This window comes from Melozone crissalis, unplaced genomic scaffold, assembly GCF_028551555.1.
Source record: "Melozone crissalis strain CALT ecotype California unplaced genomic scaffold, PUWL_Pcris_2 ptg000061l_1, whole genome shotgun sequence".
NCBI lineage: Eukaryota > Metazoa > Chordata > Aves > Passeriformes > Passerellidae > Melozone > Melozone crissalis.
This window is the reverse complement of record NW_026535839.1, coordinates 14,983,698-15,009,344: the sequence shown is the minus strand read 5'-3', so window position 1 is coordinate 15,009,344 and position 25,647 is coordinate 14,983,698. Positions and strand designations below refer to the sequence as shown.

The 25,647-nt window shown below is 47.3% G+C and overlaps 1 protein-coding gene across 1 annotated transcript; it reads right to left on the bottom strand.

Moving 5' to 3' along the window:
* Positions 1–377: 377 nt before the first annotated feature.
* On the bottom strand, positions 378–25,647 carry UBE2D2 (ubiquitin conjugating enzyme E2 D2). The gene is made up of 7 exons (XM_054288221.1): positions 25,536–25,647; positions 17,004–17,067; positions 13,482–13,513; positions 13,314–13,391; positions 13,120–13,225; positions 3,556–3,649; positions 378–2,047 (listed from the first exon to the last, which is right to left on the bottom strand). The coding sequence occupies exons 1-7, from the start codon at positions 25,557–25,559 to the stop codon at positions 2,002–2,004; spliced, it is 444 nt and encodes a 147-aa protein (XP_054144196.1). The 5' UTR covers positions 25,560–25,647; the 3' UTR covers positions 378–2,001.

The window sequence follows — 25,647 nt, the reverse complement described above, 5'->3', positions numbered from 1 at the left end:
CACCATGGCCAAGGTGAATTGGGGAGTGCAGCAGGAGCACAACAGGTCACGAGAGGCAAGGCCATGGAGCCAGGCTGGCACAAACCACAGCCACCCCAGCTCACACTGCAGTTTGGATGCCACAGGTGATATCCAGGGCCACAGGCCGCTTCCCAGAGATGCAGACACCAACACCCTGTGGATAACACGAGTTCCAGGTGACCCAGGCCGAGTTTGCAGCCCTGCACACAATCTCTCCCCTTCCCCTGTGAGCCTGCAGTGTCCCCAGGCAGGACAGTGGCCACGAGCTCCCTTCCTTCTCCAGAGCAGCAGAGGGACACAGCTCCCTGCAGGAGGGCTCACACCTGCCCAGCACCACAGACATGAGACAAGAGGAACAGATTTAGACCAAAAGCAGTGGACATTTATTCCTCGTTTGTGCAAGAGTGTCAAGATGCATTTGGGAATGGCTGGGACAGACCCTGTGGCTGGAGAGCCAGCGGCTCCAGCCTCTCCTGCCCGATGGCTTGGGTTACAATTCTACTAAGAGGAGATAAACTTGCAGACTCACCTACTGTCACACCAACGATGCTGGCAAATACACTTGTATACAAAGAAAAGTTTCAAACTACATTTTTTTTTTCACTAGATTCAAGTGAAGACTTTGTTCCAAAAAAAAAAAAAAAGAAAAAAAAAAAAGACACATACAAGTACAATTTAAAACTGTATGAACATTTGCAAATGTTTAGTGCAAAGTAATTATGTAAAAGCTACATTTTATGAAAGTTTGTGCTGATGTGTTTGGTAGGTTTTTTTCTTTTTTTTACCCTTTTACATCCATTTTTTTAGTTACATAAGGTTTCACTTACCTACAGTACATATGCATTGTGTTAGGTCCCATGCAAGTGGGAGTAATACCATCAGGCTTTGTAAAATGTCACTCTGATTCGCATTTAGTAAACTGCTTATTTGGTTTAACAGTCAAGTTCCTGGCACACTACACATCCTGATTTCATCTAAGTGCTCAAGCTCCTGTTTGCCTCTTCAGGTGCCTTGTGTGATGCAAACCAAACTGCTTCACGACTTCAGCCCAAAAAGTTTTTTTTTTTAGAGAAATCCACCGTTAGTTTAAGCCTGTAACAAACTGCTCTGAAAATTAAAAGCCTATTCACACAAAGTTATATGTAATGACTGTAGTAATCAGTTTATTACACAGATTAATTCATTCTTGAACGTACAAGCTCCAGGGGAGCAGTTGGGTCTTTAAATACACACAAGTTTTCTGTCATATGGATTTTTTTTTTTTTACCCTTACATCCAGAAAGACCTAAGCAGTTAAAAAACTTAAGAAAAATAAGAGCTATTAGCTAGGTATTAACTGAGAAACCACATACAAACCAAAAAAAGTATGAAGGGAGGGAGAGAGTTGAAACAAATCAACATCACTTGATGCACTAATAGCTCCAATCCATTTAAATGGTGACCGGTTAAACTTAGACCTTAAACACAGGATGTGGGTACAGTTTCTCATTGGTCATAACATTTACCTAAGGTGTAGGTCCTTCAGAATAAAATGAATACAGAAACAGCTTCAAGTTCTTCACCTTGCTTTTCATAACTGTTATGAGTTTAAAAGGATTCCACTTAAAATCCTTCACGGACCAGCAACACTGTCCCTAGAAAATCTGAAAGCCACCAGAACTCTCCCCATTCATTCCCATTTGATTTCCCAATTTAACTCAGCAAGGAATGCTTTTAGGCTCACAAAGTTATGACTGAAGAACCAGCTTTTCACACACACACTTCTCTGCTAGGAGTCAATGTTGGTACGGGGAAATACAGTATTTCTAGTTTGTTGTTCCAAGTATGTACAACACGCAGCACTGCTGTATCAGGTAAACATGTGCACAGGGGAAGATGAGGCGTGGGCTCATAGAAAGCAGTCAAATGGAAATCAAAAGGACTTTCTCTTTCAGAGTTCCCCTATCTTTATTTGTAGAGGTTATCCAATAATTTCTTTAATTACATCGCATACTTCTGAGTCCATTCCCGAGCTATTCTGTTGTACCTGTATGTATAAAAAGAGGATTTTTTTAACATGGCATCTGCACAGTATTTCAGCTCCAGCACTCTAGCCTACACATGGCATGAAATCACAGTACTATCATCAGTTTGTAAAATTCAAGTGCAAAATTAAACATTAAGCAAACAAGGGAAACAAAAAAGTCCACAGTGCTTCATGGAAAAGAAGTACCTGGTGGTATTTACAACAGGAATGTGAGATCTGTGTGATTGGAGACACAAAATGGAGCCACAACAGGGCTGAGGGGAAAGGATTTTCAGGAAGGCTTTATCTGTGCCTCCCCCAGCCCCATCTGCTGTGTCCCTGGGGAAACTCTTACTGCAGGGTTTCACTTGGTCATTCTGGAAAACAGATTAACATGTTCCCCCATCTCCTGCTTCCCTGCAAAGTTAAGCCCAGTACCTGCCATCAACTCATCTGCTAAACCCCAACAGCCATTTCTTCCTACACATTTGGCTATTTTGATGGCTGTCAGGACACAATGATTTGTCCATCAGAATCTTTTTATTCTAAAGGCACAATATAACTCAATTCCCAAGAAATCTGTAGCTTTTGCAGCTTTTTCCCTTGTTACTCTTTACAGCCAGAGGAAGCTGAGGATACTTGTGTAAACAAAGCAGTTGTGTGATTAACTGCACCGCTGAAAGCTTCTCTCTGACAACAGAAGGCAAGTTGTTCATGTTCTACAGAATTTGCAGAGCAAGATACAGCCTGAAGTTCTCTATAGTTATGTACACCAAGTTAGTTTGGGGTTGGAATTCAGTCTGTAGACAATGTTCTTTAGCTTAAACAATCTGACCACCCACTCCTAACTCTCTCCTTCATATCACTGCTCAGAGACTGCCCAAGGAGCAAATCCTCCTGTTTAAACCCAAAATTTATGTCTCTATTTTCAGAAAAAAATAGAAAGGATTTCTGCACACTTAGAAGTGCAGATAATCATTGTTGATTGTATATCCAAACATGTGCTGCTGCTCTTGCAGCTCTCAAAACCAGGATGCATAAACTTCTCTAACACTGTTCCTCAAGTGTTCTATGCAGCAGAAAAAGCCAATCTGTGGACTATTTTCCCTTTCCTGATCAGGTCTGGAAGGGAACAGTGAGGTAGGAAGTGTTTACAACACTAAACTGTTAAAGTGCTTGTTGGCACTGAAATTTCTCTGGAAATATGCTTGCTGGAGAGTCCTCCTGCCCCACTTCTACACCACTGGCTCTTCCCTTGTGTTGCAGAGTGAAGGTAAAGCAGGGAGTTTGTTATTTCTTTGTATGACTCCAGAGCTGCCATGGAATATCCTCCCGTTGGAGTAACTTGCTCTCCCTCTGGTGGTTACATGGGATTAAAGCAGCTCAGACAGTGGTAAAAAAAAACCCAACAAAATCTCCAAGACCACAGAGCTGTGATGTGCCTTTTTTCACTCTCCTCTCAGTTCCCCTCCACTGTGTAAGTGTGGATCCTGCCCTGACAAATCCAAGGGTTTGGTTTCCATACTCACTTTTCTCTATCTGTTTTGTAGATCCGTGCAATCTCAGGCACTAAAGGATCATCTGGATTGGGATCACACAACAGAGAACAGATGGACAAAAGTACTAAGGAGAGAAAAGAGACACTGAATTAGTTCCAAGACAGCTGAGGACACCTGCACCAGTCAGCCCATGCACTTCCTTCCCCTCCAGCCAGTAGCATCAGCATTTATTTAAGTTTGTCAGGAGCACCAACCCCAGGTAACTCAGCTGAGGGATTTTGAATAAACTCCTTTTACCAGTGAACTACACAACTTTCCACAAGCACAGTGTCACAGTGAGTAACCTCCTGGACAGGTCTATCCAGCAGCAGCCTTGTATCACAAGGCAGAAGTGCTATCCCTGAGCCTGGTACCTGAGAGTCCTCTGGGAAAACATCCTTGCTATTGCACCCAAAATCCAACAGTTCCCTAAAGCAGCCACCTCACTGCTGGGTGACCTGGAGAAGCATTAATCAAAAGTCAAACAGCAGACAAGTCCAGCTGAAATGAAGGAAGCAAGGGCTGTTCACAGCTACTGAAGAATCACAGAATGGTTTGGGATGGAAGGGACCCTGAAGCTCATCTTGTTCAAACCCCTGCCATGGGCAGGAGCACCTTCTACCAGCACAGGTTGCTCCAGGCCCCATCCAACCTGGGCCCAAAGATCTGTTTCAAAATAAGCTGATCTTGCAGTGAATTGAGAGGCTTAATTATTTTCCAAGCATAAGAAAGCTGAGATGGATTTAGTGTAGAACAGCATCCAAAATGACCCAAGAATGCCCAGCTCCTTGCACTTCTATGGATCACAGAGCCCCAGAATGTGAGTGTTTCACTATAAATACAGAGTGGATGTATCCCAGAAGGCAGACTGACAGCCCTCATCCATACAAGGAGCCAGGACACTGCTGCAAAGCCACAAATAGCACTTGGACATTCCTACACTCACTGCACAGGAGAAGGCAGGAAGTTCTAAGCAAACATATTGGGACAACACTACACCAGGCATGGCAGGGACATCTTGCCCCACTCCTGAAAATGCCAAACATTCCCTTCTCTCAGCCTGTTTGGATCAAACAGTGCCACTCCATATGTCCCTTCACCAATAGCAGCAAAGCAGTTGTCACAGTGCAGCCTCCAGGCAAGGTGCAGATGACAAGAGTGAGGAGTTTGAAGACACTAAACACGAATCTGCTCCAATTCCCATCACTTGCAGGAGGCAGAGCTATCTATGAAAAATCAAAGGAAACAGCATGCAGCCCATAAAAACAAAGGCATTAGGATAGGTTAAAAAAAGGCCACAAAACAGAGATCACAGAATGGCTTGGGTTGGAAGGCCCTTCAAAGTCCATCTCATTCCACCCCTTTGCCATGGGCAGGACACCTTCCACCAGCCCAGGGTGCTCCAAGCCCTGTCCAACCTGGCCTTGGACACTTCCAGGGATGGAGCAGCCACAGCTGCTCTGGGCACCCTGTGCCAGGGCCTCAGCACACTACAGGGAGGAGATGGAAACAGGTCTGATACTCAGCTTTTTTTCAAGTGGGACAAGAGTGAAAACTTCCCTTAAGTGTGAACTGCACAAGTTGCTCAGTGTTGTGAGCACCAAGAACCCACTTGGTTCAGTTTTCCCACCTGTTTCTGTACACCCTTCATTAAAGAATTACCAATTCCCAGCTCCCAGCTTCTAAATCAAGTTTGATAATAAACCAGTCTTGGTTTGGGAGAACATATTTCTGCTTCTAGAAAAAGGAGCAAACCTCTTCTCTCTTTCCCCAGTTTTTCACAGTGCACTTTTGAGAGTGAAGAGCTTCATGATTCTTCACCATCAGCTGTCACAGGGCTGCTTTACTGAGCTCCCTCTCAGCTCAGAGTGTGCAGGAGCTCTGCAGAAGCCACTGCTGCTGTCCCTCAGCAAGGCAGCACACTCAGCACCTGTAGCACAGGTCCAGCACCAGCTCTTTTCCCCCATAAATCAAGTGAAGGCCATGTCAGTCATCAATGGGAACATCTCTGCCACCCCACGCTGCTCAGTCAGTGCAGTTTGAACACAGCTGTTTCTCCAGCACTTTTCCTGCAGCTCATTTCTTTCTGTCAGACTCCACTGCTCTGGTCACTGAAGTTTCTTCAGCTGTAGGATGAACAAGGCAGCTCCAATCTGTTCCCTGCCCTCACCAGAAGAGGCAGGAAATCCAATCAAAACTTTTCTGGTCAACTGTTGTAACTACTCCTTCAAGTTTTATCTCATCACAGTCCTTTAAAACCCCAAGGACTTTTTTGAGCAGTGGCTCAGCCTTCATCAGCAGAACCACATGCAGGTCTGTGCACTGCTCTCTGCCAACCCTCACACCTTTCTCCTAACACCCAGCAGTTCATTTTTCAGTACCACCCCAAAAACACTGAATAAAAATGGACACAATCATTTAGCTTCAAGCTGCACTGCCACATTCAGCTGCTTTGATTTATTTTTCTAAGTCTTCATTATTCCAAATTATTCTCATTACACTCACTCTTGCTGGTGACTTCACATCATTCCCCTTTTATCTGTACAGCCTCAGCAAAAAAAGCATTTTAAACTAAACTGGTTTAATTTTAATATCCTGATATTTGTCCAAAATCAATCCTGCAAGTTTCTCCCAAGGCTTTCCACTAGAACACTGCACATGATGTTTTAGACCAACATACAGAAAAATCCCTTGGAAAAGGCACCACCTCAAAGTTTCAAGTGCAAGGGGAAAGGAGAAGCAACCCTTACAGATGTGTACCAGAGTTCTTTGATGCATCAGATAATGAGCTAAACCAACACCATGGAATAACAGACTCACCAGGCCCCCTCCCTCTGCAATCAGGTATTACTGCAATGAATTCCACAGCAAAGCCTTGACATGTTCTAGTCAAATGACTACAACATTACTGTCAGGCAGTAAAAAGAGAATTCTCCAAAAATTTGGAGCCATAGAATGAGGTTGGATAATTACCCAAGGCAGGTAAGTGACACTTCACACCTGAACATGCTGCATGGCCATGGGCAAAGCATTATCAGCTTGGCAGAATCCCTTCAAGTCCCTCACTGGCAGGGATGTACCTCAAGTGTGCACTCTTTGAATTCAAGCCTGGATTCTTCTCAGTAATGGCAAAATAAATTTTCCTTGCCATTGACTCAGGGGATTCATCCCTTGAAATAACTCTGTACAGAATTATTTCTCATAACTCTTAGCTGTCACAGCTGTCCAGCCACTAAGCAACTTAAACCACTGTCACTTTTAAGCTCCTTTTCACTTGGAAATTGGTTTTGCTTTGTTTTATTTCACCAACCAGGCAGCCTACTGACCTCCAACCCTTCAGCTACACTCCCCATCTATCTCTGCAGACAACAGAGAGAATTTACTCTTCCTGCTGCCATGGACTGGCACAGACTCCTCAACACCAAGGAGTTGGGAGAACCAAACTCAAACTCATCAAGCAGAAAGGCTGCTAACAAAGTGCTTCTGGAAAATGGGCTCAGCTTCCCCACAGAGCAATGACAGAAATGTATTCTCATCAGGCACAATGATCACTGAACACTTAAGATTGCTTGAGCACCATGCAAAACAAGCCCAGCAGTGTAACACTGCACAACTGAGATCCAGGTTCCCTCTGCATGACTTTCCTTACAAAGCATGTAACACTGAAATTCATGGGCAATCTCTCTCTGTGCAGAAAATCATGCCACTGACAGTGTGTTAACATGACCAGCTCCAGTTCCTCCCTGCACAGTCCACCTCAGCAGCTGCCCTGCTGTGCTCTCACACCAAGGCCAGCCCACCACCCTCCATGGGCAACTGCACCTTCCTGGCTCTGCCCCAGCTCCCACTGAGCAGATGTGGATGCAAATTCCACAGGTAAATGTCATGGCTGGGCTTCCTGTGCTATGAACAGCTCAGCCTTTAGTCAGGACAATCCATGGTGTCAGCTCTCCACAGGTCCTTCCAGCAGTGCAGAACACAATTTAAAGCCCATCTGGCTACTGGAACATCCAAATTTAGGTGTGTTAAAGCTCCTGGAACTCAGAGGTGAAGACACTCTTAAAAGCAGCTGATCCTCATCTGCCAAAACACAAACCCCAAATCACTGACTTTGTCTGCAAAGCCTGACTGGTCTGACACCCACCACTCCAGTCACAATCCTGCTGCTTAAGTCCAGCTGGAATTGCAAACAAACTTGCTCCAGTAAAGCACTCATCCATGGGGCACTTCAGAGTGAGGAAAAGTAGCTGAGGAGCCATGGAATCTCCAGCTGAATTCACAGGAGGGAGATAAATGGCACTTGTATTTCCAAAGTAATGAACTCCCCAGAAGAAACAGCTGGTGTGTTCTGATCCAAATGCTGTTTGGTGCAGTTACTGCCCTCCAAAAGGAGCCAGTTTATAATCCATCTAGGAGTAAAGGTCCATCTCTAAGCAGGCACAGAGACTGCACCAACAAAGTGTTTGTTCCAGCACCAAGAGGGTGCTGAGATGGTTGCTGTGCTTGCCAGGCTGTCAGGACAGCAGGTGACACTCAGCTCTCCAGCCTGGCTGCAGTCACACCACAGTGCCAGGAGCACCTGATCGTGGGAAAGCTCAGGCAGTGACACAGAGCAGGTGGATAAAACAGGGATAAAACACCAATCCCTGGCCATCATGAGTTCACAGCACAGGCAGCAGTCCATCCCTCCTGCTCTGTCCTGGGGAATGACAAACACTGTGCCAGGGCTTTCCAAGGAAAGTGATTTGTCACCTCCTGGAGAGCAGGCCATGGGCTCTGGCAGCCAGGGCTGTGCCTCTGGCCCAGCTCAGTTTGTGAGTGTAAAAGCAACCATTAGTCAGCTCAGGTTTGACTGAGCCTGGTAGGCTGGGAGACACCTCTGCCAGCAGAAACGGGAGCTCTGGACATGCCAGACTGCTGAGGAATTCTTAATTCCATCCTGAAGGGTTTATCCAGCTGCTTATCCTGCTTCTCTCACCAGCAAGGGCTCCTTTGCTCATCACCAGCCTGGCAGCCTGCACATCAAGTTCACTGCTACTTCCATCTCTGCTCCTTACAGGAGTCAGGTTTTTTCCTAATTTTGGGGAATATTTTCCTACACAATCACTGTTTTTGACTTTCAGGCCCCAAATCCTTGAAACTTGAGATGGGTAGTTGCCAAAGCTTTATCAGTACTGACAGATGTTAAGCTTGCAGCATTCAGCACTGGGAACACCACTGAGCAACAGGTTCAAATGCCTGGCAGCTGATTGTGAACAGGCAAGATGCATCCAAATAAATGAAAGGAACTCTGGCCTCTGCTTGAGTTAAATCCTGTTTCTTAACCACAACCCCATTTCCAACTCCTCCAGCCATCTTCCCCAGCCTTACAGGAAGTGTACCTTTAAATCTGAGCAGTTTAAACTTCTGCCTTCAAAGCAACTTGCATTCCTGCTAAGTCAGTTCAACAATTTCTGGTGACAAAAGAAGAAAAGTTAAGCATTGCCAAGTGTATTCCAGACTGGTTGAGGCTGGAAGGGACCTCAGGAAATCATCTTGTCTCAAGCAGAGCCACCTAAGACAGGCTGTCCATGACAAAGTCCAGGGGTTTTGGTGTCTCTCTGAGGTGGGACAGCCCACAGCCTCCCAAGGCAACCTGTGCTGGTGCTCAGCATCCCCACAGTAAAACTACAAAATCAAGTGTTTCCTGCTGTTCTGAGAGCCTCCTGTGCTTCAGCTTGTGCCACTGCCTCTTGTCCTGTCACTGGGCACCACTGAGAAGAGTCTGGCTCTGACATCCTAACTTCAAGTATTTACAGACACTGCTAAGACCCCCTGAAGCTCCTCTTCTCCAGGCTGAACAGCCCCAGCTCTCAGCCTGTCCTCACACGGGGAGATGCCCCAGTCCCTCCATGGCGTTCCTGGCCCCTCACTGGGCTCTCTCCAGTACATCCACACTGGGCAATGCTCCAGGCACAGCTTGAGCAGCACCCAACAGAGGGACAGGATCACAGCCCTGCTGGCACCACTCCTAGCACAGCCCTCTCTGGGGCAAGGACAGCTCCTGGGAAGCTGCACAAGTGGCTCAGTTACAGTTGTGAGAGTTGAAACAAAGTGGGCATCTCCCTCAGAACCCCATGGAGATTGACCCATGCTCTGTGACAAAGCCACCCCCAGTTATGTGGGTAAAGCTGCAATGGGCAAACTAAAAGCCAAGATGATCAGAACCCAACTTCCTGATTCTGAAAATGGCACTGAAAATGTCCAATTCAATCTCTCAGTACTGTTACTTCCAGCAAGTCTCAGTGAAGTGATTCATGAAGAGCAACATCACAGAAATCCTCACTGCACCAGGCATGCAGGTCTGGGCAGTGGGAGCTGAAGTCCTGCATGAATGAGGCTGAGGTTACCACTGCCCTCCAGGCAGGGCACACTCACACAGGCTCCATGATTTATTCCTCACAAAACATGGGGACAAGTGGGACAAGACAGCAGATCAGTCCAACCTTTACTGCACAAGTGCTTCAGTTCAGGATTAACTCTTGCACAGCCACTTGCCAAATTCAAGAGAAAGAGTGTCTTCCCCCTCACCAAAATGGCTGAGAATAGCTGTAATAATGTTAAAGCACTTCATATTCTCCTGTTTCAGGCAATAGGGATTCTTATTTATGCAGATTTGGAGATAATGTTTTTAATTTAAGCCTACACATCCTGCCTAAGCCTTGGAGTTCAAATTACCCACCACGGTGTGGTTAAGACTGTATTTTGAGGTTATTTATTCTCCAGTATGTATTCTTGAGGGAACACTGAGTTCAGAATTACTAATATAAGCAAGTCAGCTGTTGTACTGAGACAGTCACTGCCGTTCTCCCAAGTTTTAACAATTGTAGGAGGGACAGAACAAAACCCCAAAATGCCAATCACTTCTATCACAACCACAATTTTTATTAAATTGCTTACAGGGGGCTGGCTCCAGGGTGTGAGGAGCCAAGACCTCTACCTTTACCCCTGAACTGGAATGATTAAGTAGCACTGATATGATTTTTCAGGCTGTCCACCAGAAAGTGGCACTTTTAACCCACAGGAAGTCACTGCACACCCCTTCCCCTCTCTCCTTGCAGGTTAAGGTGAAAAACATCTTCATGTACCACACATTAACTGTGAGCTGCTGATAGTGCTGCCTCCCAGCTGCCTCAGGAGGAAGCTGTGCATGATAAGCTCTTTCCTACAAGGACTGTTTCTACTCTTCTCAGATTCCTCAATCAGTAGGATGTACATTTTTTCATAGCTGTGCTCTCTGCTTACAGATTTTAAATTCAAACAGCTTGCTCCCAGTAGCATCCAATTTAAAGGGTGGCACAATTTAGGAAATACTCTCAGAAATCTACACTACAAATAATGAATTGATGCTTTGGAAGAGGTATGAGCTTAATGCTGAATGTTCTAAGTCTTATTATTCACCTCAAATTACCTAAATCCAGCAATTTTTTCTGCTAACAACACATTCATTCTTGGATAAGGCTGATCAGGTACTAGAAAGCTGAAACATCCCTGAAGTCTGTCACAACACACTCTAATCTGACTGAACACAAGATTTCAACCCCAAAATACCCAAATTGCCTTTGTGGACTTTAATTCCATTTGTTCAAGATGGGAACACTTCCCCTAAGTATCAGCTCTCTGCTTCTGAAGTCTACCTTTTGACAGGGCATCCTGTGATTCTGAGGCAAGTATTCCTATAAAGCCACCCCTAGGAATTGGCTTTGTTGTTTTAATTCCTTCAGTAAATGCAGCCCAGGGGAGCTGGGAGAAGGTTTTCTCCCAGGTTAGAGCAGTGTGGATGTTGTGCTGTGTGCAGCAGTGTGGGCATTCAGCTGAACTGCTCAGCAATGAGAAGTGATCAGCACTCAGAGCCCCTAAAGCCAGGAGGGAGAGGAGCACTGCAAGGGGCAGGGGCACAGAACAGCCACCCTGATCCCATGGCTTATTGCAGCTGAGTCACAGGGATATAGTCTGAAAAGGATAAGACAAAAAAAAAAAAAAAGAGTTCAAAGCAGAAGACAGAGGGAGATTGAGATGTTAAAGCATATTGCAAATGTATTTGGGCAGTAAAATTAACACCAGGATGTATTTTCTGAGTGATTAAAGCTGACAGCCTGGAGCAGCCTCTTAAATTCTTGCCCCATCTTCTCCCAATTGTCCTAATTCCAATCTATCTTCCAGTATTTTCAATCATGCTGTCTATCACCCCACCACCCATCTGGTCACTTCAGATTCCCTACAAGAATACAGCATTTTCTCCAGTTAAGCAGCAATTAAATCAAACCAGAGCAGACATCAGTGCTTGGGGCTAATTTGGTGCTTCTGAGAGCAGCCAGTACTGACTGAGAGCACTTGTAAGGAAACTGCAGCAACCTGACAATCATTTTTTCTTCATTGACACCATTTTTTCAGTTCTTTCAAGACTTTCAGCCTTGTGCCCAAGCAGATTCACTTCTGCCAAGAGACAAGGAGATACTGGTTTGTCTTTCCATCTGCTTCTGCAAATGCCTTTGGGTGGTCAGAGAAGGTGGGAACTTGTGTGGGCTCAGGGAAAGGCTGACAGTGCTGATGTCCAAGGGATGCACCAGGATCACCTGTCTGAACCATAAAGTGCCTGGGAACATCACATGTAGCTGGAGAGAAGGACAGGCAACAGGACAGCCTCGGAGCAGGGACACTGCGAAGGACAATGTAATCAATGTGACAACTGCAGCATTTGATTACAAGGACAGTGTGAAGCTGCAGAACAGAAGGGTCAAGACATGATCATGCACAGGGTAGACTCCAAATATTCCTAAATAGCCATGGCTAGACCTACAAGCTTGATCTAGTTTGTAAATCTACAGTTTCAATAGCCAAAAAAACAAAAAAAACCAGCCTGAGTCTTCTTTCAAGATGTTTAAAGCCTCCTATTTATATTAAATATGAATCCTGCTTTATCAGGCAAAGGCTAAATTCCAGTGCCCCACAAGCTAACACAGTTCACAGGGACCAAGATGCTCTTAGCTAATTATTTTAGATTGTTCATTCTAGGCAAGTTTTAACCATGTTTCAGTAGTCCACACTGGAAGTTCTGTTAAAAAATTACCAACATGGAGTTCTGATGCTCCCTTGAAAGAGAAATTCTTTTTAATATGACAAAGAATTAGCAACTTCACTGTTTTTTAAAAGCCACAGCTTCTCCCTTACATATTTTACTCCAGGCATATCTCAAACATTAAAGTCTTCCACTGTCACACACTAGGTTTTATTTTATATCCATTTATATCTATTTTGAGCTGAAGTGTTCTGAGGTGAGGTGGCAGGAGTATGTACTCAGTGTAGTAAGACTTATCTGATCCACTGGCAAAGCTGAGGAGTCTCCCCATGGGCACAGGGAATCTGGATGTGCTGAGCATGCCGTGCTCCATGAGAGTCACAGGACAGAAGCTGTGCCCACAGAAATGGTGGATTCCAGCAGGAATGCAGCAGTTTTTACATCCCAAATCAGTACTTCATTTTAGCATAGTAACATGAAATAAGCATTGGAGGTACCTTTTGAAATAGTTAGTGCTGGGGACCACTGTGATCGTAGAATATCAAGACAAATGCTGCCATTACTGTTAATATTTGGATGATAGATTCTTGTTGTAAATGCAACCTGCAGAAGAAGGAAAATTTCAGTGTAGGCTCACAAATATACATCACACCACATGGTAAAGGACAGATTTATGGCAGGAGCCACTCACCTTAGGTGGTTTGAAGGGATAATCTGTCGGGAAGTGAATTGTCAAGAAAAATACTCCACCTTGATAGGGACTGTCGTTCTGTTAATGAAAAAGAATCATTGCAGCTTGAGGAGTTTCTACAAGGCCACCAGTCAAAAAAGCCATGAACATCAATTCTCTCATACTTACTGGTCCCATTATTGTAGCTTGCCAATGGAACACTGAAAAAGAGAGAGATTTACTTCAGTTTGGAGAAGCTCAAGTAATTATCTACTTTCTTCCAGACAAAGCAGCACAGAAAAGAAAAGTCTATTTTAAAAACAAAGCCTTGTGAAAGGCTGCAGGGAAGTGAGCCAAGGAATTAAAGAGAGACAGAGTGAAGTCCTCACTCCAGGACTCCTGTGGTACCACACACGTCCTGCAAAAAATCCCATGACAATAAAAATCTACAACTTTTCAGGCTCAAAATTGTGAGTTTAAACTTTGTAATTTCTGATGAATCATAATCCATGACTGCCCTGTTCAAGCCAGCTCCAGCATGAACTCACAGCTGCTCTCCTACTCAGACTGTGACACACAGAGGGGAAGCCCAGGCTCTGTGTGAACCAAACCAGTGGTGTCCTCACAACATTCAAGCATCATCTCCACACAGGCCTCAATATTTCCCTAAAGCTGCAGAAAGAACTGTCCTAAGAGAATGCAGGAATGATAGTCTGCCCCACACTTGGAGCAGGATGTGCCAGGACACACTCCAGGTTAAATGGACAGAAGTTAATCCTCACTTGTATGCACCTGCCCAAGAGAACTTTCACCTGCTAACACAGGATCTGTGAAGAATGTGGCTGTGCTGGGAAGGAAAACAGTCAAAGCTGATAAATCTACAGGAGGCACACTGGGGAGCTCTCAGGGTTCCTGTGTCTCCACAGGCTTCAGTGCCTGTGCAAAGAGCAGCAGCCTAGAAAATGATTTGTGAATTAACACTATGGAAGCTTCCCTGAGCATGGATGTCACCTGCACAGCACCTTCAGAGCTGGGAGTTGTAGATGAAGCCAGGAAAGAAGGGAATCAAAGAGAGGAGCTGAAGGCACGTGGAAGTGTCTGTGCCTCAGTGGCACCTGGTGGCCCCAGCTGTCAGGACTGCCTGGCCAAAAGCAGGAGTGGAACTACCTGTTCTCATCCAGCACAGGCAGCTTTTAATTACACATGGTACAGGCACTACAGCTCAGAATGATCTCATACAAGGAAGGAGGAAAAAAGCAGAGTGGGAGTAGCTCTGCAAGGCCAGGGGAGAAGACTGTTGGGTTGGAACAGGTTTGTTTTAATCTACTCCTACATTTCTACAGGAATGTGTAACTTTCTATACACTACAGCACTGCTGAGTGGCTCAGAAATGATTCAGAAAGACCTTAGCAGCTCATTTTTTCCTTTTAAAAAGGATACCTGAGCTTAGAGTTCTCAGCTCTAACAGAGACAGAGGATTTCACTACTTAAATATTCCCTCTCTCAGGAGCCTGGCTTTGGGAAACTCTGCATCCAATGAAGAATTAGGAAACCAAGACACATGCAGCATTCACACATCTTCAAGGGGTTCAGTTTCCCAGGAGCTCCCTGTCACCTGCAGCAGGACAGGGAGAAACATGGAGGAGAGGACAAAGGGGCAGCAGAAATCCCACAGGATATTGCAGCCAATCCCAAAAAAATGAGCAAAAATCTCACAGGTCCTGAGGAGATTCACTGTGGTGCTCTGCAGAGTCACCACTGAAAAGAGAACCTCAAATAACCAACTATTTTCTTAAACAAAACAAAACCCCAGAAATAAAAACATATCCACAGGCAATCTCAACTTTTGGAAAGCTAAAAGGGAGGTTTGGGTTTCCTCCCACTCAATGCCCACCCCAGACTTGGCTGCTTGTTTAACCTAAGCTGTAAATCCTGGTAACATCCAGGACAAGTCTGGTGAATGCAGAGATGGATGTGTCACACAGAACTCATTCCAATTGATTCTTTGCTTTGCAGTCAGCCAAACAGAGGTGTTTACAAAGGCAGGGGCTGTTGGCTATCAGTAGGTAAGCCCAGGCACACGGTGGAAAAGGCTGAGCCACTGGAGGCACACCATCATCCAGTCCCCAGCACATTTCCAAATCACAGGCCAGAGGTGGGTGGAAGAAAGCTAAAACCACATTGCCAGGAAAACCCCATTCCTACAGACAAGGCAGAACAGCCCTTCACTTGCTGAGGTCCATGAACCCCAGGGATGAGAAGCTCAGAGCTGGGGACAGTTTGTATGAGCTGGAACAGCCACAGGACAGCACTATGCCAGCACAGCATGTCCTGAACTCTGGGAAATGTTGTTCTACCAAGGCAGCTGCAGCAGACCTGGAGCACAGGGACCTGGGAGAAGGCACCTTTGTGTTGCTGCCACTGCTATCCACTTACACACATCCCAACTGTGGCTCTCAAGAACAAAAGGCTTTCATTAGAGGTCTTTCAGAAAGGTGGCACCAGGAGAACTGAATACTACTTTACAGCTTTCTGTATCAGTAGTAACTTTCCATTCTCAGCCTTCACCAACTTCAGTTACCACCTCCTCTGCCAGACAATCCTCAGCACCTTTGATAAGGTTTTGGAAAACACTAAGTGGTTTATCATGGCACAAATCACACTTGCTAATTTAAGGGAATAAAAGCCTCTGACTGGCTCCCCATCTTAGTCATTTCTTGTCTATGAAACTACAAACCTCTTTGAAATACTATTTGGAAAACAGAAATAGGTTGTGAAGTAACTACTGCTAAACACCCTCAAAGCCAAGCTGGTCTTCCACTCATCCGAAAGAGCTGAACAGGAACATTCCCACTAATTTCAGTATTTTCACCCTCAGGTTTCAAGTGCCTTTTTTTAAATGTAGCCCTACATTTCTACAGGAATGTGTAACACTCTGTACACTTCAGCACTGCTCTGTAGCTCAGAAATGATTCAGAAAGATCTTGGCAGCATTTTTTTCATTTTAGAAAGGATACCTGAGAGCTCTCAGCACAGACAAGGAGGGTTTCCCAGCTCCCCTCTCCCCTCTCTCAGGAGCATGGATGCTTTGCTGACATCACTTGTTAGACCACACTGCACAGCAAACTCAGCGTGTGCTGTTCAGGGGGCACTGCAGTCACAGCTGCCAAGGGTTCTCTAGGAGCCCTTTCCACTGGCAGAGCTGCTACAGGAAAGAGTGTGAGCACAGAACAGAGCAACAACTCCCAGTCACTCCCCAGACCTGAACAGGAAGGCCAGGAAGATTGTCTGAGGCTGTCCCTTACACAGCACCTGGCAGGGCATGCTGATTTGAGCCCAGTTTCCAGACACCATGTACAGTTTAGATATCTGAGTTCAGAAGGCTGTGGGCAGCTGCTTGCTGGTTTGACCACAGATCTGCTGAGGTTTTCTAACACCATCCCCCAGGAGAATTCCAGAACAGTTAATTTAAAAGGCATAATCTAAGATGTGCATTGAGTTGCCCAATCAATAGAGTGGGAATAACACCACAAGGAAAGTGTAAGAGATACAGAAGAGCAGCAAATTTAGGATCAGGAGGTGGAGTATTATCTGGTACTCTAAAAGAAACAGAAGGATTCTCCTTGCTGAGGAACTGGCCATCCCATTTCAGAAGGAAAAGGAAAAGCATGACAGAGGGCAGGCAGGTGCTTGCAGAGAGCAGATACTCACTGTCATCCCCGACAGGCCCTGCTGAACACTGTGCTGGAGGATCACGTGCCAGGTCGTTCAACTCCTAAAAAACAGGAAGAGTTTGTTTCACTTCATTTCAAAAACAACCATGTCATTGCTCAAAGGCTGCTAGGGGCACTCTGGCAGCACCACAGAAATAATAACCAGGACTCTGGAAAGTCAAGTTGTGTCTTAAACCCAGGAGACAGAGCTGGCAGAGGCCTCAGTGACCTGTCCAGCTCCAGAGCCCTGAGTCACAGCAATCCTCAGGTCACAGGGGCTGCCAGGTCTGCCTGCACTGGCCCCAAGCATTGCCAAGGCACTGCATCTTCCACCAGCCCAGGTCACTGAGAGATAAGATGGCCTCAATCCAACAACTCTCAGTGTCAGCCTTATTTTATTCCCTCAGTTGTAACAGTTCCAGTGATCCAGTTTACCACCCCCACAGCCAGCCTGCAGCACACACAGCTCCCACAACCTGGGGCTGTTTCACCTCCACACGTGCGCATCAGTGACCATGGCTGGAATGGAGTAAAACACAAGGCCTGCCATACCCACACACCTCACCGAAATCCCCCACTTTTCAGTGCCTGTGTCAGTCAAATTCTCCTCTGAAGAAACCCTATGATGAGTCTGAACAGGGTGAGTAACTCACAGTACAACTGAACTATACTATTTTGCTTCAAATTCAGCATAGAGTTACTGTTACCAGTAATTCACACCAGCCATTTGCTCAGGAAGTGGATGTTTGGTGGAAAGTGCAAACAGAGTAAAACTTTGAAGTCAAACTTTACCTGCTCCATTTCTGGCTCAGTCACTGACCTGCTTTGCATGATAGGCCTGAACACATCACCATTTTTGTCTGTGAACTCAGTCTAGAAAGCTGAACACACACCAGATAAGGATTATAACTATTATCTGGTGCTCAGGAAACACTCCCATGCTGTCCCTGGTCCTTTGTGTGTTCAGCTTTTCACCTCCCAGAACAGTCCAAACTGCAGTCTCCAAACCAGGCTTTTGGCAGACAAAACATGTAAGTACAATGATTAAGACAAGATGATTGCAGGAATGGAAGAAAATTTGCCATCTAATGGCCTTTTGTTATTCACAGGGAGTGATTAAGCTTTTGAACAGATGATCTCTGGGAGTTCCAGCTTCTACTTCCCAGGAACTGGGAGGCCACCACTAACCGAAGCCACAAGGCACAAACGCTGCCTCCCATCACACACTGAAGTCTCTGGATTTCCCTCTCCACATGCAGAGCCCCAGAAAACCTCACAGGTTTGGGGTTTGCCCTCAGCAGCTTCCAGAGAGCCCTGCTGGAAGTATCCTTGACTTGACACCAGACTATGGAAGCTTTTCCAGTGCTCCTGCTGGGCTTTTTCCACTTGGTGTTCAGCATGGGCATGGACAGGAGCAGACACTGAGCATACAGCACCTGCTGGAGAGCCTTCTCCCTCCTGGAGGGGGAGAGAGCATCTCCAAGTGTCCTCCAAAGGCACAAAGCTCTTTGGGGTTGCTTCATCACCACCAGGGCAGCACAGGAACATGTAGAAACCTCCACACACCTTCCTCAGGGGCACAATAGTCATGGCCACCAACAATGAACTGAGTCTACACACAACAGGCAGGAAAACTTTAAAAAAGCAATGACAGCAATGTACCTACTCTGTCTAAAGGTGTGTGGAGTACAGTCCATTTCCAAACAACACTGGATTCTGATTTTCTCAAAAAGAAAAAAAATTAATGCTATTGTATTCAAAACCACAAACTCACAATTGAAAAAAAACCCAAAAAACTCCTTACCACTTCTCATCCCATTTTATGCATCAATCCTATACATCCACATGACCCAGAAGGTACAACTGTAAAAATCCATGGTTTCCATGCATGACCACAACCTACCACAATGTCATTTATGAACACACTTCCCTGCTATAAAAGGGAACATCAGCTTGGGCACACATTTTACCAGTTAGTAGAATACACAGCTCCCCCTACATCCTGCTGCCCAAAAGCACCAACCACTTCAAACTGCACATAACAGAGGGACCACAAGGTAACTCCCCAGGAGCCACAGAGGCAGCAGTGAAGGTCAAGTAGCAGCAGCTTCTCATCAAAATACTATTTCGTTCTCTACATATTCAGTTAAAGAGAGATTTCTGAGTTTTCTGAAGCCCTGGGTATTATCTCAGAACAACCACTTGGACCACTTGTCTCAGTGACAAGGTGGCATTTCAGGTTCTGCTCCATAAATTCATAGAGTGAAACATCACAGATTAAAAGGTCTATGTAAAAACCAGTGTGTAAGTTCCTTGTGCTTAAAAAAGTATTGCATCAACTCTCAATACAAGCCCCTGCAGCACAAAACTTCCCAAATTTTGTAGAACAGCTTGGAGAATGAGTTCAGCTCCTTCCCTTCACCCCTCAAGTGGAGTGCAGGCACCAGCTGCTTGTGCCTCAGATAAGCCATGCCATTGCCTTCCAGCTGCTCCAAGACTCCCTGTACACCTGCAGAGTTCAGAGCAGGAAAGGAACAGCTCATGACAGAAAGGAGCAGCCCCAGCTGCTGCACAGAGCCAGGAGCAGCTCATGACTGGTAGCACAGAGGGGCACTCACAGTTGTACAGTGCCAGGCCCCTGTGCCAGAGGCTGCTCTGCCTTCTGCAGGCTCCTGGGCAGCTCCTGAGGGATCATGAGCATGACACCAGAGCCAGCAAGGTCCTGCCTTCCAGCTGCTGCTGAGGGACCCTGAGAAGCAGCTGGTTTCTGTAACTCAGAACAAATGACTCTGGAGTTCCATAAAACTGGAACTCATCACACAGGGAGGATTCAGTTACAGTCTGGTATCACCTACAACCTGAATGCACTGGGTCCCAAGCTGCCAAGCCCACTGTTTTCCCCTGTGAAGTCTTGCTGGTCCATGAGCAAGACTGACCTTGACCACACTGATATTAAACCAAAACTTGAAAAAAGCCATAGCAGTTTGCACTCCAGACAGTTTTTGATCCTTAAGCACATGCAGGTTTTGCTTCAGGAATTTACAAGCAGCCTTTAGATCAAGTTCCAGTTTGAGTTAATCAGCTCCCAGGGCTGCCTCACCCTGAGCTGGCTTTCCAGCTGAAGGCATCTTACAGAATTTTAAGTTTCTGTCATCTCCCCTAAGGAAAATACCCCTGGGGCTGGGCCCACTGGATCCTACCATTAACCTGACCCATCTCACAACTCTTAATGAGTCCTTTAGCAAAAATGAGGAAGTGGAAGAACACCACAAAGCAAGGTTCAAGGTGTCCTGCCTAAAGGCCAAGTTGAACAAAACTACTACCATTAAATCCACACAGGAGATACCCGAAAAGCTACAAAAATCTCACAAGAAACTGACATTTAGGCTCCAAAACCCAATTTAATTACGATCTGAAGTTCCCAACATGGGAACATAGGCCAATCCCCACTCAGGGGTTGCAGGAAAGCATTTTAAGGAAGATGGAATGTAGCTGTGCTTCCCAAGCCATGACAGGCATCAGCTGCCAGCAAGCCTTGAGGCTCACAGGTTCAGCAGTGCCCCCAGCCTGGCTCAGCCCCACACACCCTCAGCACAACCCTCCTCCTGTTCTGCTTCCAGGAGTGGCACAGGGCCTTTAAACCACACCTCAATGCAGGCATCCACAAACTGCACAAGAAGCTCCCAAAAAACTCAAACACAAATGGTTTAAGTCTTATAAGTTTAACCCTGCACATGTTTCAAGTTATAATTATCAACTCCAAAGACATTTGTTAGTGAAGTTCCAATTTACTCCTCTAGACAACAAATCCTCCCCAGCCCAACACACTCCTGGTAAAACCTGCTCTGGCCAAAAGATAAGACTGGTTTTAAGGATTAAGTTAATGCTAATACAGCCTTCAGTGAGAATAACCAACAGAACTGGCAACATCAAGAAGCCAATCAGGCAAGTAAAAAGCCAGTATGCTTTTTAAATTTTTTTTTAATTTTATTAAGCCTTGGGATACAGCAGAGCTCCTCAAATCCACTCCAACACACTGTGTGTATTCCTCTGGATTATCCAAAGTCCTCTTAGCTTGAACTCCATGGGCTTTCCACTCTGCCCCAGTCTGAGCTGCTTTCACATTGTACTTTACTGAGAGACCACATTAGCTTGATTGTAAACTTAATTTCTGCCTCAGGTTGCTGCTGGAAGTGTAATAAGGTTTTCATTTGCCTTTAGCAAGTTTATTTGCCTGAAGCCCCTGAACCCTTCAGCAACAGGCAGTGTAAGGAGATGTTACAAAATCCTGACTTATGTAACCAAAAAGGAACTCGTAGCCACTTCAGCCATGAATTGCTCCCAGCTCCCAACAGAGTAAAGCCAAGTAATGGGAATGAGGGCCAAAGTCGAACTGATCACACCCTGCCTCACCTCAGGAGCACAGCACAGAGGAGCTGCCAGCCCCCTGTGCAGGGCCAGCAGGGCAGGAGGGTGGGCAGGGCCTGTGCCCCCTCCCTGGGCCAGCAGCACCTCCCTGCCAGGTGCCAGAGCTGTGCCAGAGGCATTCCCTCAGCTCTGCCCTCCACCTGCCCGGCAGCCCTGCACACCAGGCAGTGTCACCACGTGCACCAAGGTCACACCAGCAATTCCCTGCAGTGTCCATAGCTGCTCTCCCACCCACAGGGCTGTCACCCCAGAGTATCTGCCACTACAATTCACACAAGCATTTTAATCCTCTCAACAAAAACTGCTTTTGCAATGCTTGAAGCTGCTCAGATCCCCCAACTCTGACTCCTCACAAGACTCTGCATGAGAAATCATGAAACACAGCTACAGCCAAAGTACACGTTATAAACACAAGCTCTGATCTAACTGTCACCTATCTTTTTAATTTTTTTTCCCAAAGCCTGAACAGGAAGAAGACCAAAGCAATGTGTAACTTCCTCCTGGTGTAGAGTGTGAGTATCAAAACACCTCTCTAGCTAGCAGAAGCTGCACAGCATTCTCTGTACACAAGCTCTCCAACACAGATGGGCTGTGCTGGCAGCTCCACGCTCGCAGCGAGGGGCCCAGCGGAAGAACCCACTGCTCCCACTGGCTGCTGAACAGAGCTGGCAGCACAGGAACGACACCAGCTCTGCCCAGCACAGGGACACAGACACAGCTCTGCCCACCAAGGCTGCTCTGCACCCTTTCCTCACACATCCCACCCACAGGCACGGCTCCTTTGGGCAGAATGATGCCTGAGCATCTCTGGACTGCAGGACTACAGCTACACACAACAGCACTGTGGAATTCAGTTTAACTTCCTATTTTTTGTGCCTGTACATTACAAGCAGTAGTAATCCCCAATTCCTCTGCTACAGAAAGTGTTTCACTTGAGCAGGGCTGGAGCACAGCTGCTGCTTTCCCTTCCCCCTCACCCGCCCATCACACAGGGGAACCCTGCAAGACAATGAGCCAACCTTTTCCTTGCTTCCCATTCAAACAACTCCCAACGGTGCCCTAGTTATCCACTCAGAGGTATTGCACTCCCTAAAGATCAGCAACACAGATGGGCATGTGCCTGAACCCAAAGGGTTTTGGCTTAAACCTTAAAATGGAAGGCCCTCCTGTACATCCCTCCCATCCTGCCCTTGGATTGCTTCACACTGCTTTGAAATAAAATCTAGAACCTAGATTCTATCTGGAATAAAAGAAACCATTTTTACATATATATAAAAATACCAATTCAATTACTGGACAGGAAGGACTCACCCTGGCAGTATTGCTTACACTTCTCACAAGGAAAGATTTCAAGTTTCAGACCCATGATCCAATAAAAGCACCCAAACAAGAATTTGGAGCCTCAGTGCCCGAAATACTGTGGTGAGTAACACAGGCAGCAATCTGAGAGCAGGTCTCACCCAGCCTGAGCTCTTTTGGAGCATCTGCTCAGAGAGCAGCTGCTGCTGTGTGCACACATGTTACTCCAGCCCGAGCCTCTGCACAATCCCCAGAGCAACTGTGCCACCAGTGACAGACTGGGACGGGCCCTGCAGGCTCCTGGGCTGCCTCACACGCCAGCAGCAACTCGGGCTCGCTGCTGGTTCTGCCCCCTCCCAGCCGAGTTCAACATCCAAGAGGCCATTTCAGGTAACACTGTATCACACCTTCACTCTTGGGATTTGCTCCTTTCCAAGTTCTCAGCCCTGCGTTATCCGAGGACACAAAAAATTTGACAAAAATCTCATGGAAAGCCTTTGTGGTTCAGTAAAAACCCCAGCTGCCAAGAGCAAGAGCCAGTGGGCAGACTGAGCTGTGCACACTGATATACCATGACTGATAACACCCTTAAAAAAAGCCAAAGCAGCAGTTTTCTCTGCCATCCTGTCTCTGTGCTCCAGTCCACTGGGATTATTCCTACTCAATCCACACTCTGCAGGCTTCTGCTCCTGCTACAAGCTGCAGCAGCAAAGGTCACAACCTGGCTGTCCCCTCGTTATGGTGACAGGGACGGCCACGCACCCTCCCAGAGCCCACAGCAAGGCGGAGATGGCGATAGGAGCGCTCCGCAGGGGGTTTAAAATAGCCCGAGCGAGCGTAAACAGCCAGCCATGATCACCGAGACAGCTACACCGAGACACCCACAGCAGCTCCCAGGGCTCCCCCAGCCTGCAGCTTCACGCCCATCCAACTTCCCGAGCAGCTGGGCTGCTACAACAGCACTTTTATTTCCCTCCCCATTCCTGTTTGTGGAAATGCTGCCTCCAGCCCCAGCATGTCCCTCTCCTCCACAGCCACCACACTCACTCCACTGAAACTCTCTTTGCAGAGCTCACACAGAACTGCTTTGGTGATGCTCTTGCTACTTCCCAAGGCTTTGAAGACTCTCACAGCCCTACACAGCCCCCATTATCTCTCAGGGTTCTTTATTTTTGAAAAGCAGCATGAGGAGTCAGTCCACAAGCACCCAACAATAACAAAGACTCCACACATCCAGCTTTCCTCCTGTCACAAACCAGCCTGGAAATGTAAGTGCTCTCAGAGTCCTGACTCCTACCCTCAGCATGCACTGAACTACAACCAGGCAGCTTTCCTGACTTACCTCACCCAGGATTCACCCTCCCCACATAGCCCTGCACTGCCTATGTGTGCCCAGCCCCCACAGCCACATTTACCCTGTTCAGCATCCACTGCTGTCTCCCAGGCCTACGAACCCACTGCTGAGGAGTAAGAGCTCTTCCAAAGCACCTGTGGGCCCACAAACACTCTGAAGAGTTCTCACAATGCCCTGAGGACCACTAAAGTAAGGGACAGAACACTTACAGTGAAGCAAGACTCAGCTGGAACACAATTCCCTTATGTAACTCACTACCAGATCCAGAACTGGAAAATCCAACAGTCTAAAATCACACTCCAAATGCTACCTATTCCACAAGTATAAGTAAGGCTTCAAGCTCTCTTCCATTTTCTTCTCCACCTGAGCTTTAACCTGATCAGTAGGACACATGAAGCTTCACAAAGCCTCCAAGGTAACCTACAACCAAAGCAGAGATGTTAACACAGACCCAACACTACACACAAAACCAGACAGGGCTACAGAGTGAGCTGTCAGGTGGTGGGTTTACAGCTGGTTCTAGGTAAAAAATAATTTACATGGGAATCAAGAGGAGAAACACTAAGGAAGGGCTGTTTGCTACACATGAACCTTGTACAGACTCCAAACTGACAGCTACACGTTTTGCAGGGAAAAGGATACCAACTCCCTGCCTGAGTCACCAAGGTAATACAAGTGGACTGCAATTACCGTCGAGGGCTTTCTTCCTGGTAAAAGACACTGATGATCAAGCAAACATTGTCCTAAGCCAGCCATGGACTGGGCAGCAGCGTTTTTCCAAAAAGCCAGGACACGGAGCACGGCGCAGCTCCCGCTCCAGGAGAAGGCAAGCTCGCAGCTTTCCCTACAAGCCTGCGGGATGACTCAGGCTGTAGAACAGCGCTGGCTCCATTAAAAGAGCACAGCACGCTGCTGTGTGACAGCTTTACTGCGCTCAGCTGCCCGCACCGCGATCCTTGTTGCTGCCGGGGAAGGTAGAGGAGCCCTTGGCCACGGGGCTCCGAGCGGAGCCACGCCGGAACTTGCAGCGCGGGCCACGCTGCGCTCCTCGGGGCGCCTTCCTGCGGCCGGGCCGGGCCGGGCCCTCGCGGAGCCGCAGCAGCTGCCGGGGCCGCCGCCGCCACCACCTCCGGTCCGGCCCCGCCGCCGGCGCCCCCTCGCGGCCCCGGCCCGGGGGCCACGTTGCTCCGGAGGGGCCCGGCCGCGGTGCAGCCCCGCGGGCAGGCCCGGCCCGGCCCCCCTCGAACAAAGCGGCCGCGGCCCCCGGGAGCGGCCCCAGCGCTGCCGCCCGGCCCGAGCCCCGCGGGGGGGAACCCGGCCGGGCCGGGCCCGGCCCGGCCCGGCCTGCCCGCCCCCCCCCACTGCAGGCCCGGGGCCGGGCCGGGTTATATAAGGCGAACGGGCCGGGGGCAGCGGGGCCGTGCAGGGCCGGGCCGGTTCGGCCCTTACCTTGTGGATTCTCTTCAGCGCCATTGTGTGCGCGAGCGGCGGCAGGAGGGGCGCGGGCGGAGGGAGGGGGCGGCCCGCGGGACTATTTGCGAGGGGAGGGGGGGAGGAGGAG

Coding starts and splice junctions, on each gene's coding strand:
- UBE2D2 (XM_054288221.1), bottom strand. CDS start 25,559: ATGGCGCTGAAGAGAATCCACAAG. Junction 13,514..17,003: donor AGGGCCTGTCGGGGATGACA/GTGAGTATCTGC, acceptor TCTCTTTTTCAG/TGTTCCATTGGCAAGCTACA. Junction 3,650..13,119: donor AGCACTAACTATTTCAAAAG/GTACCTCCAATG, acceptor TTCTCTCCTTAG/TACTTTTGTCCATCTGTTCT.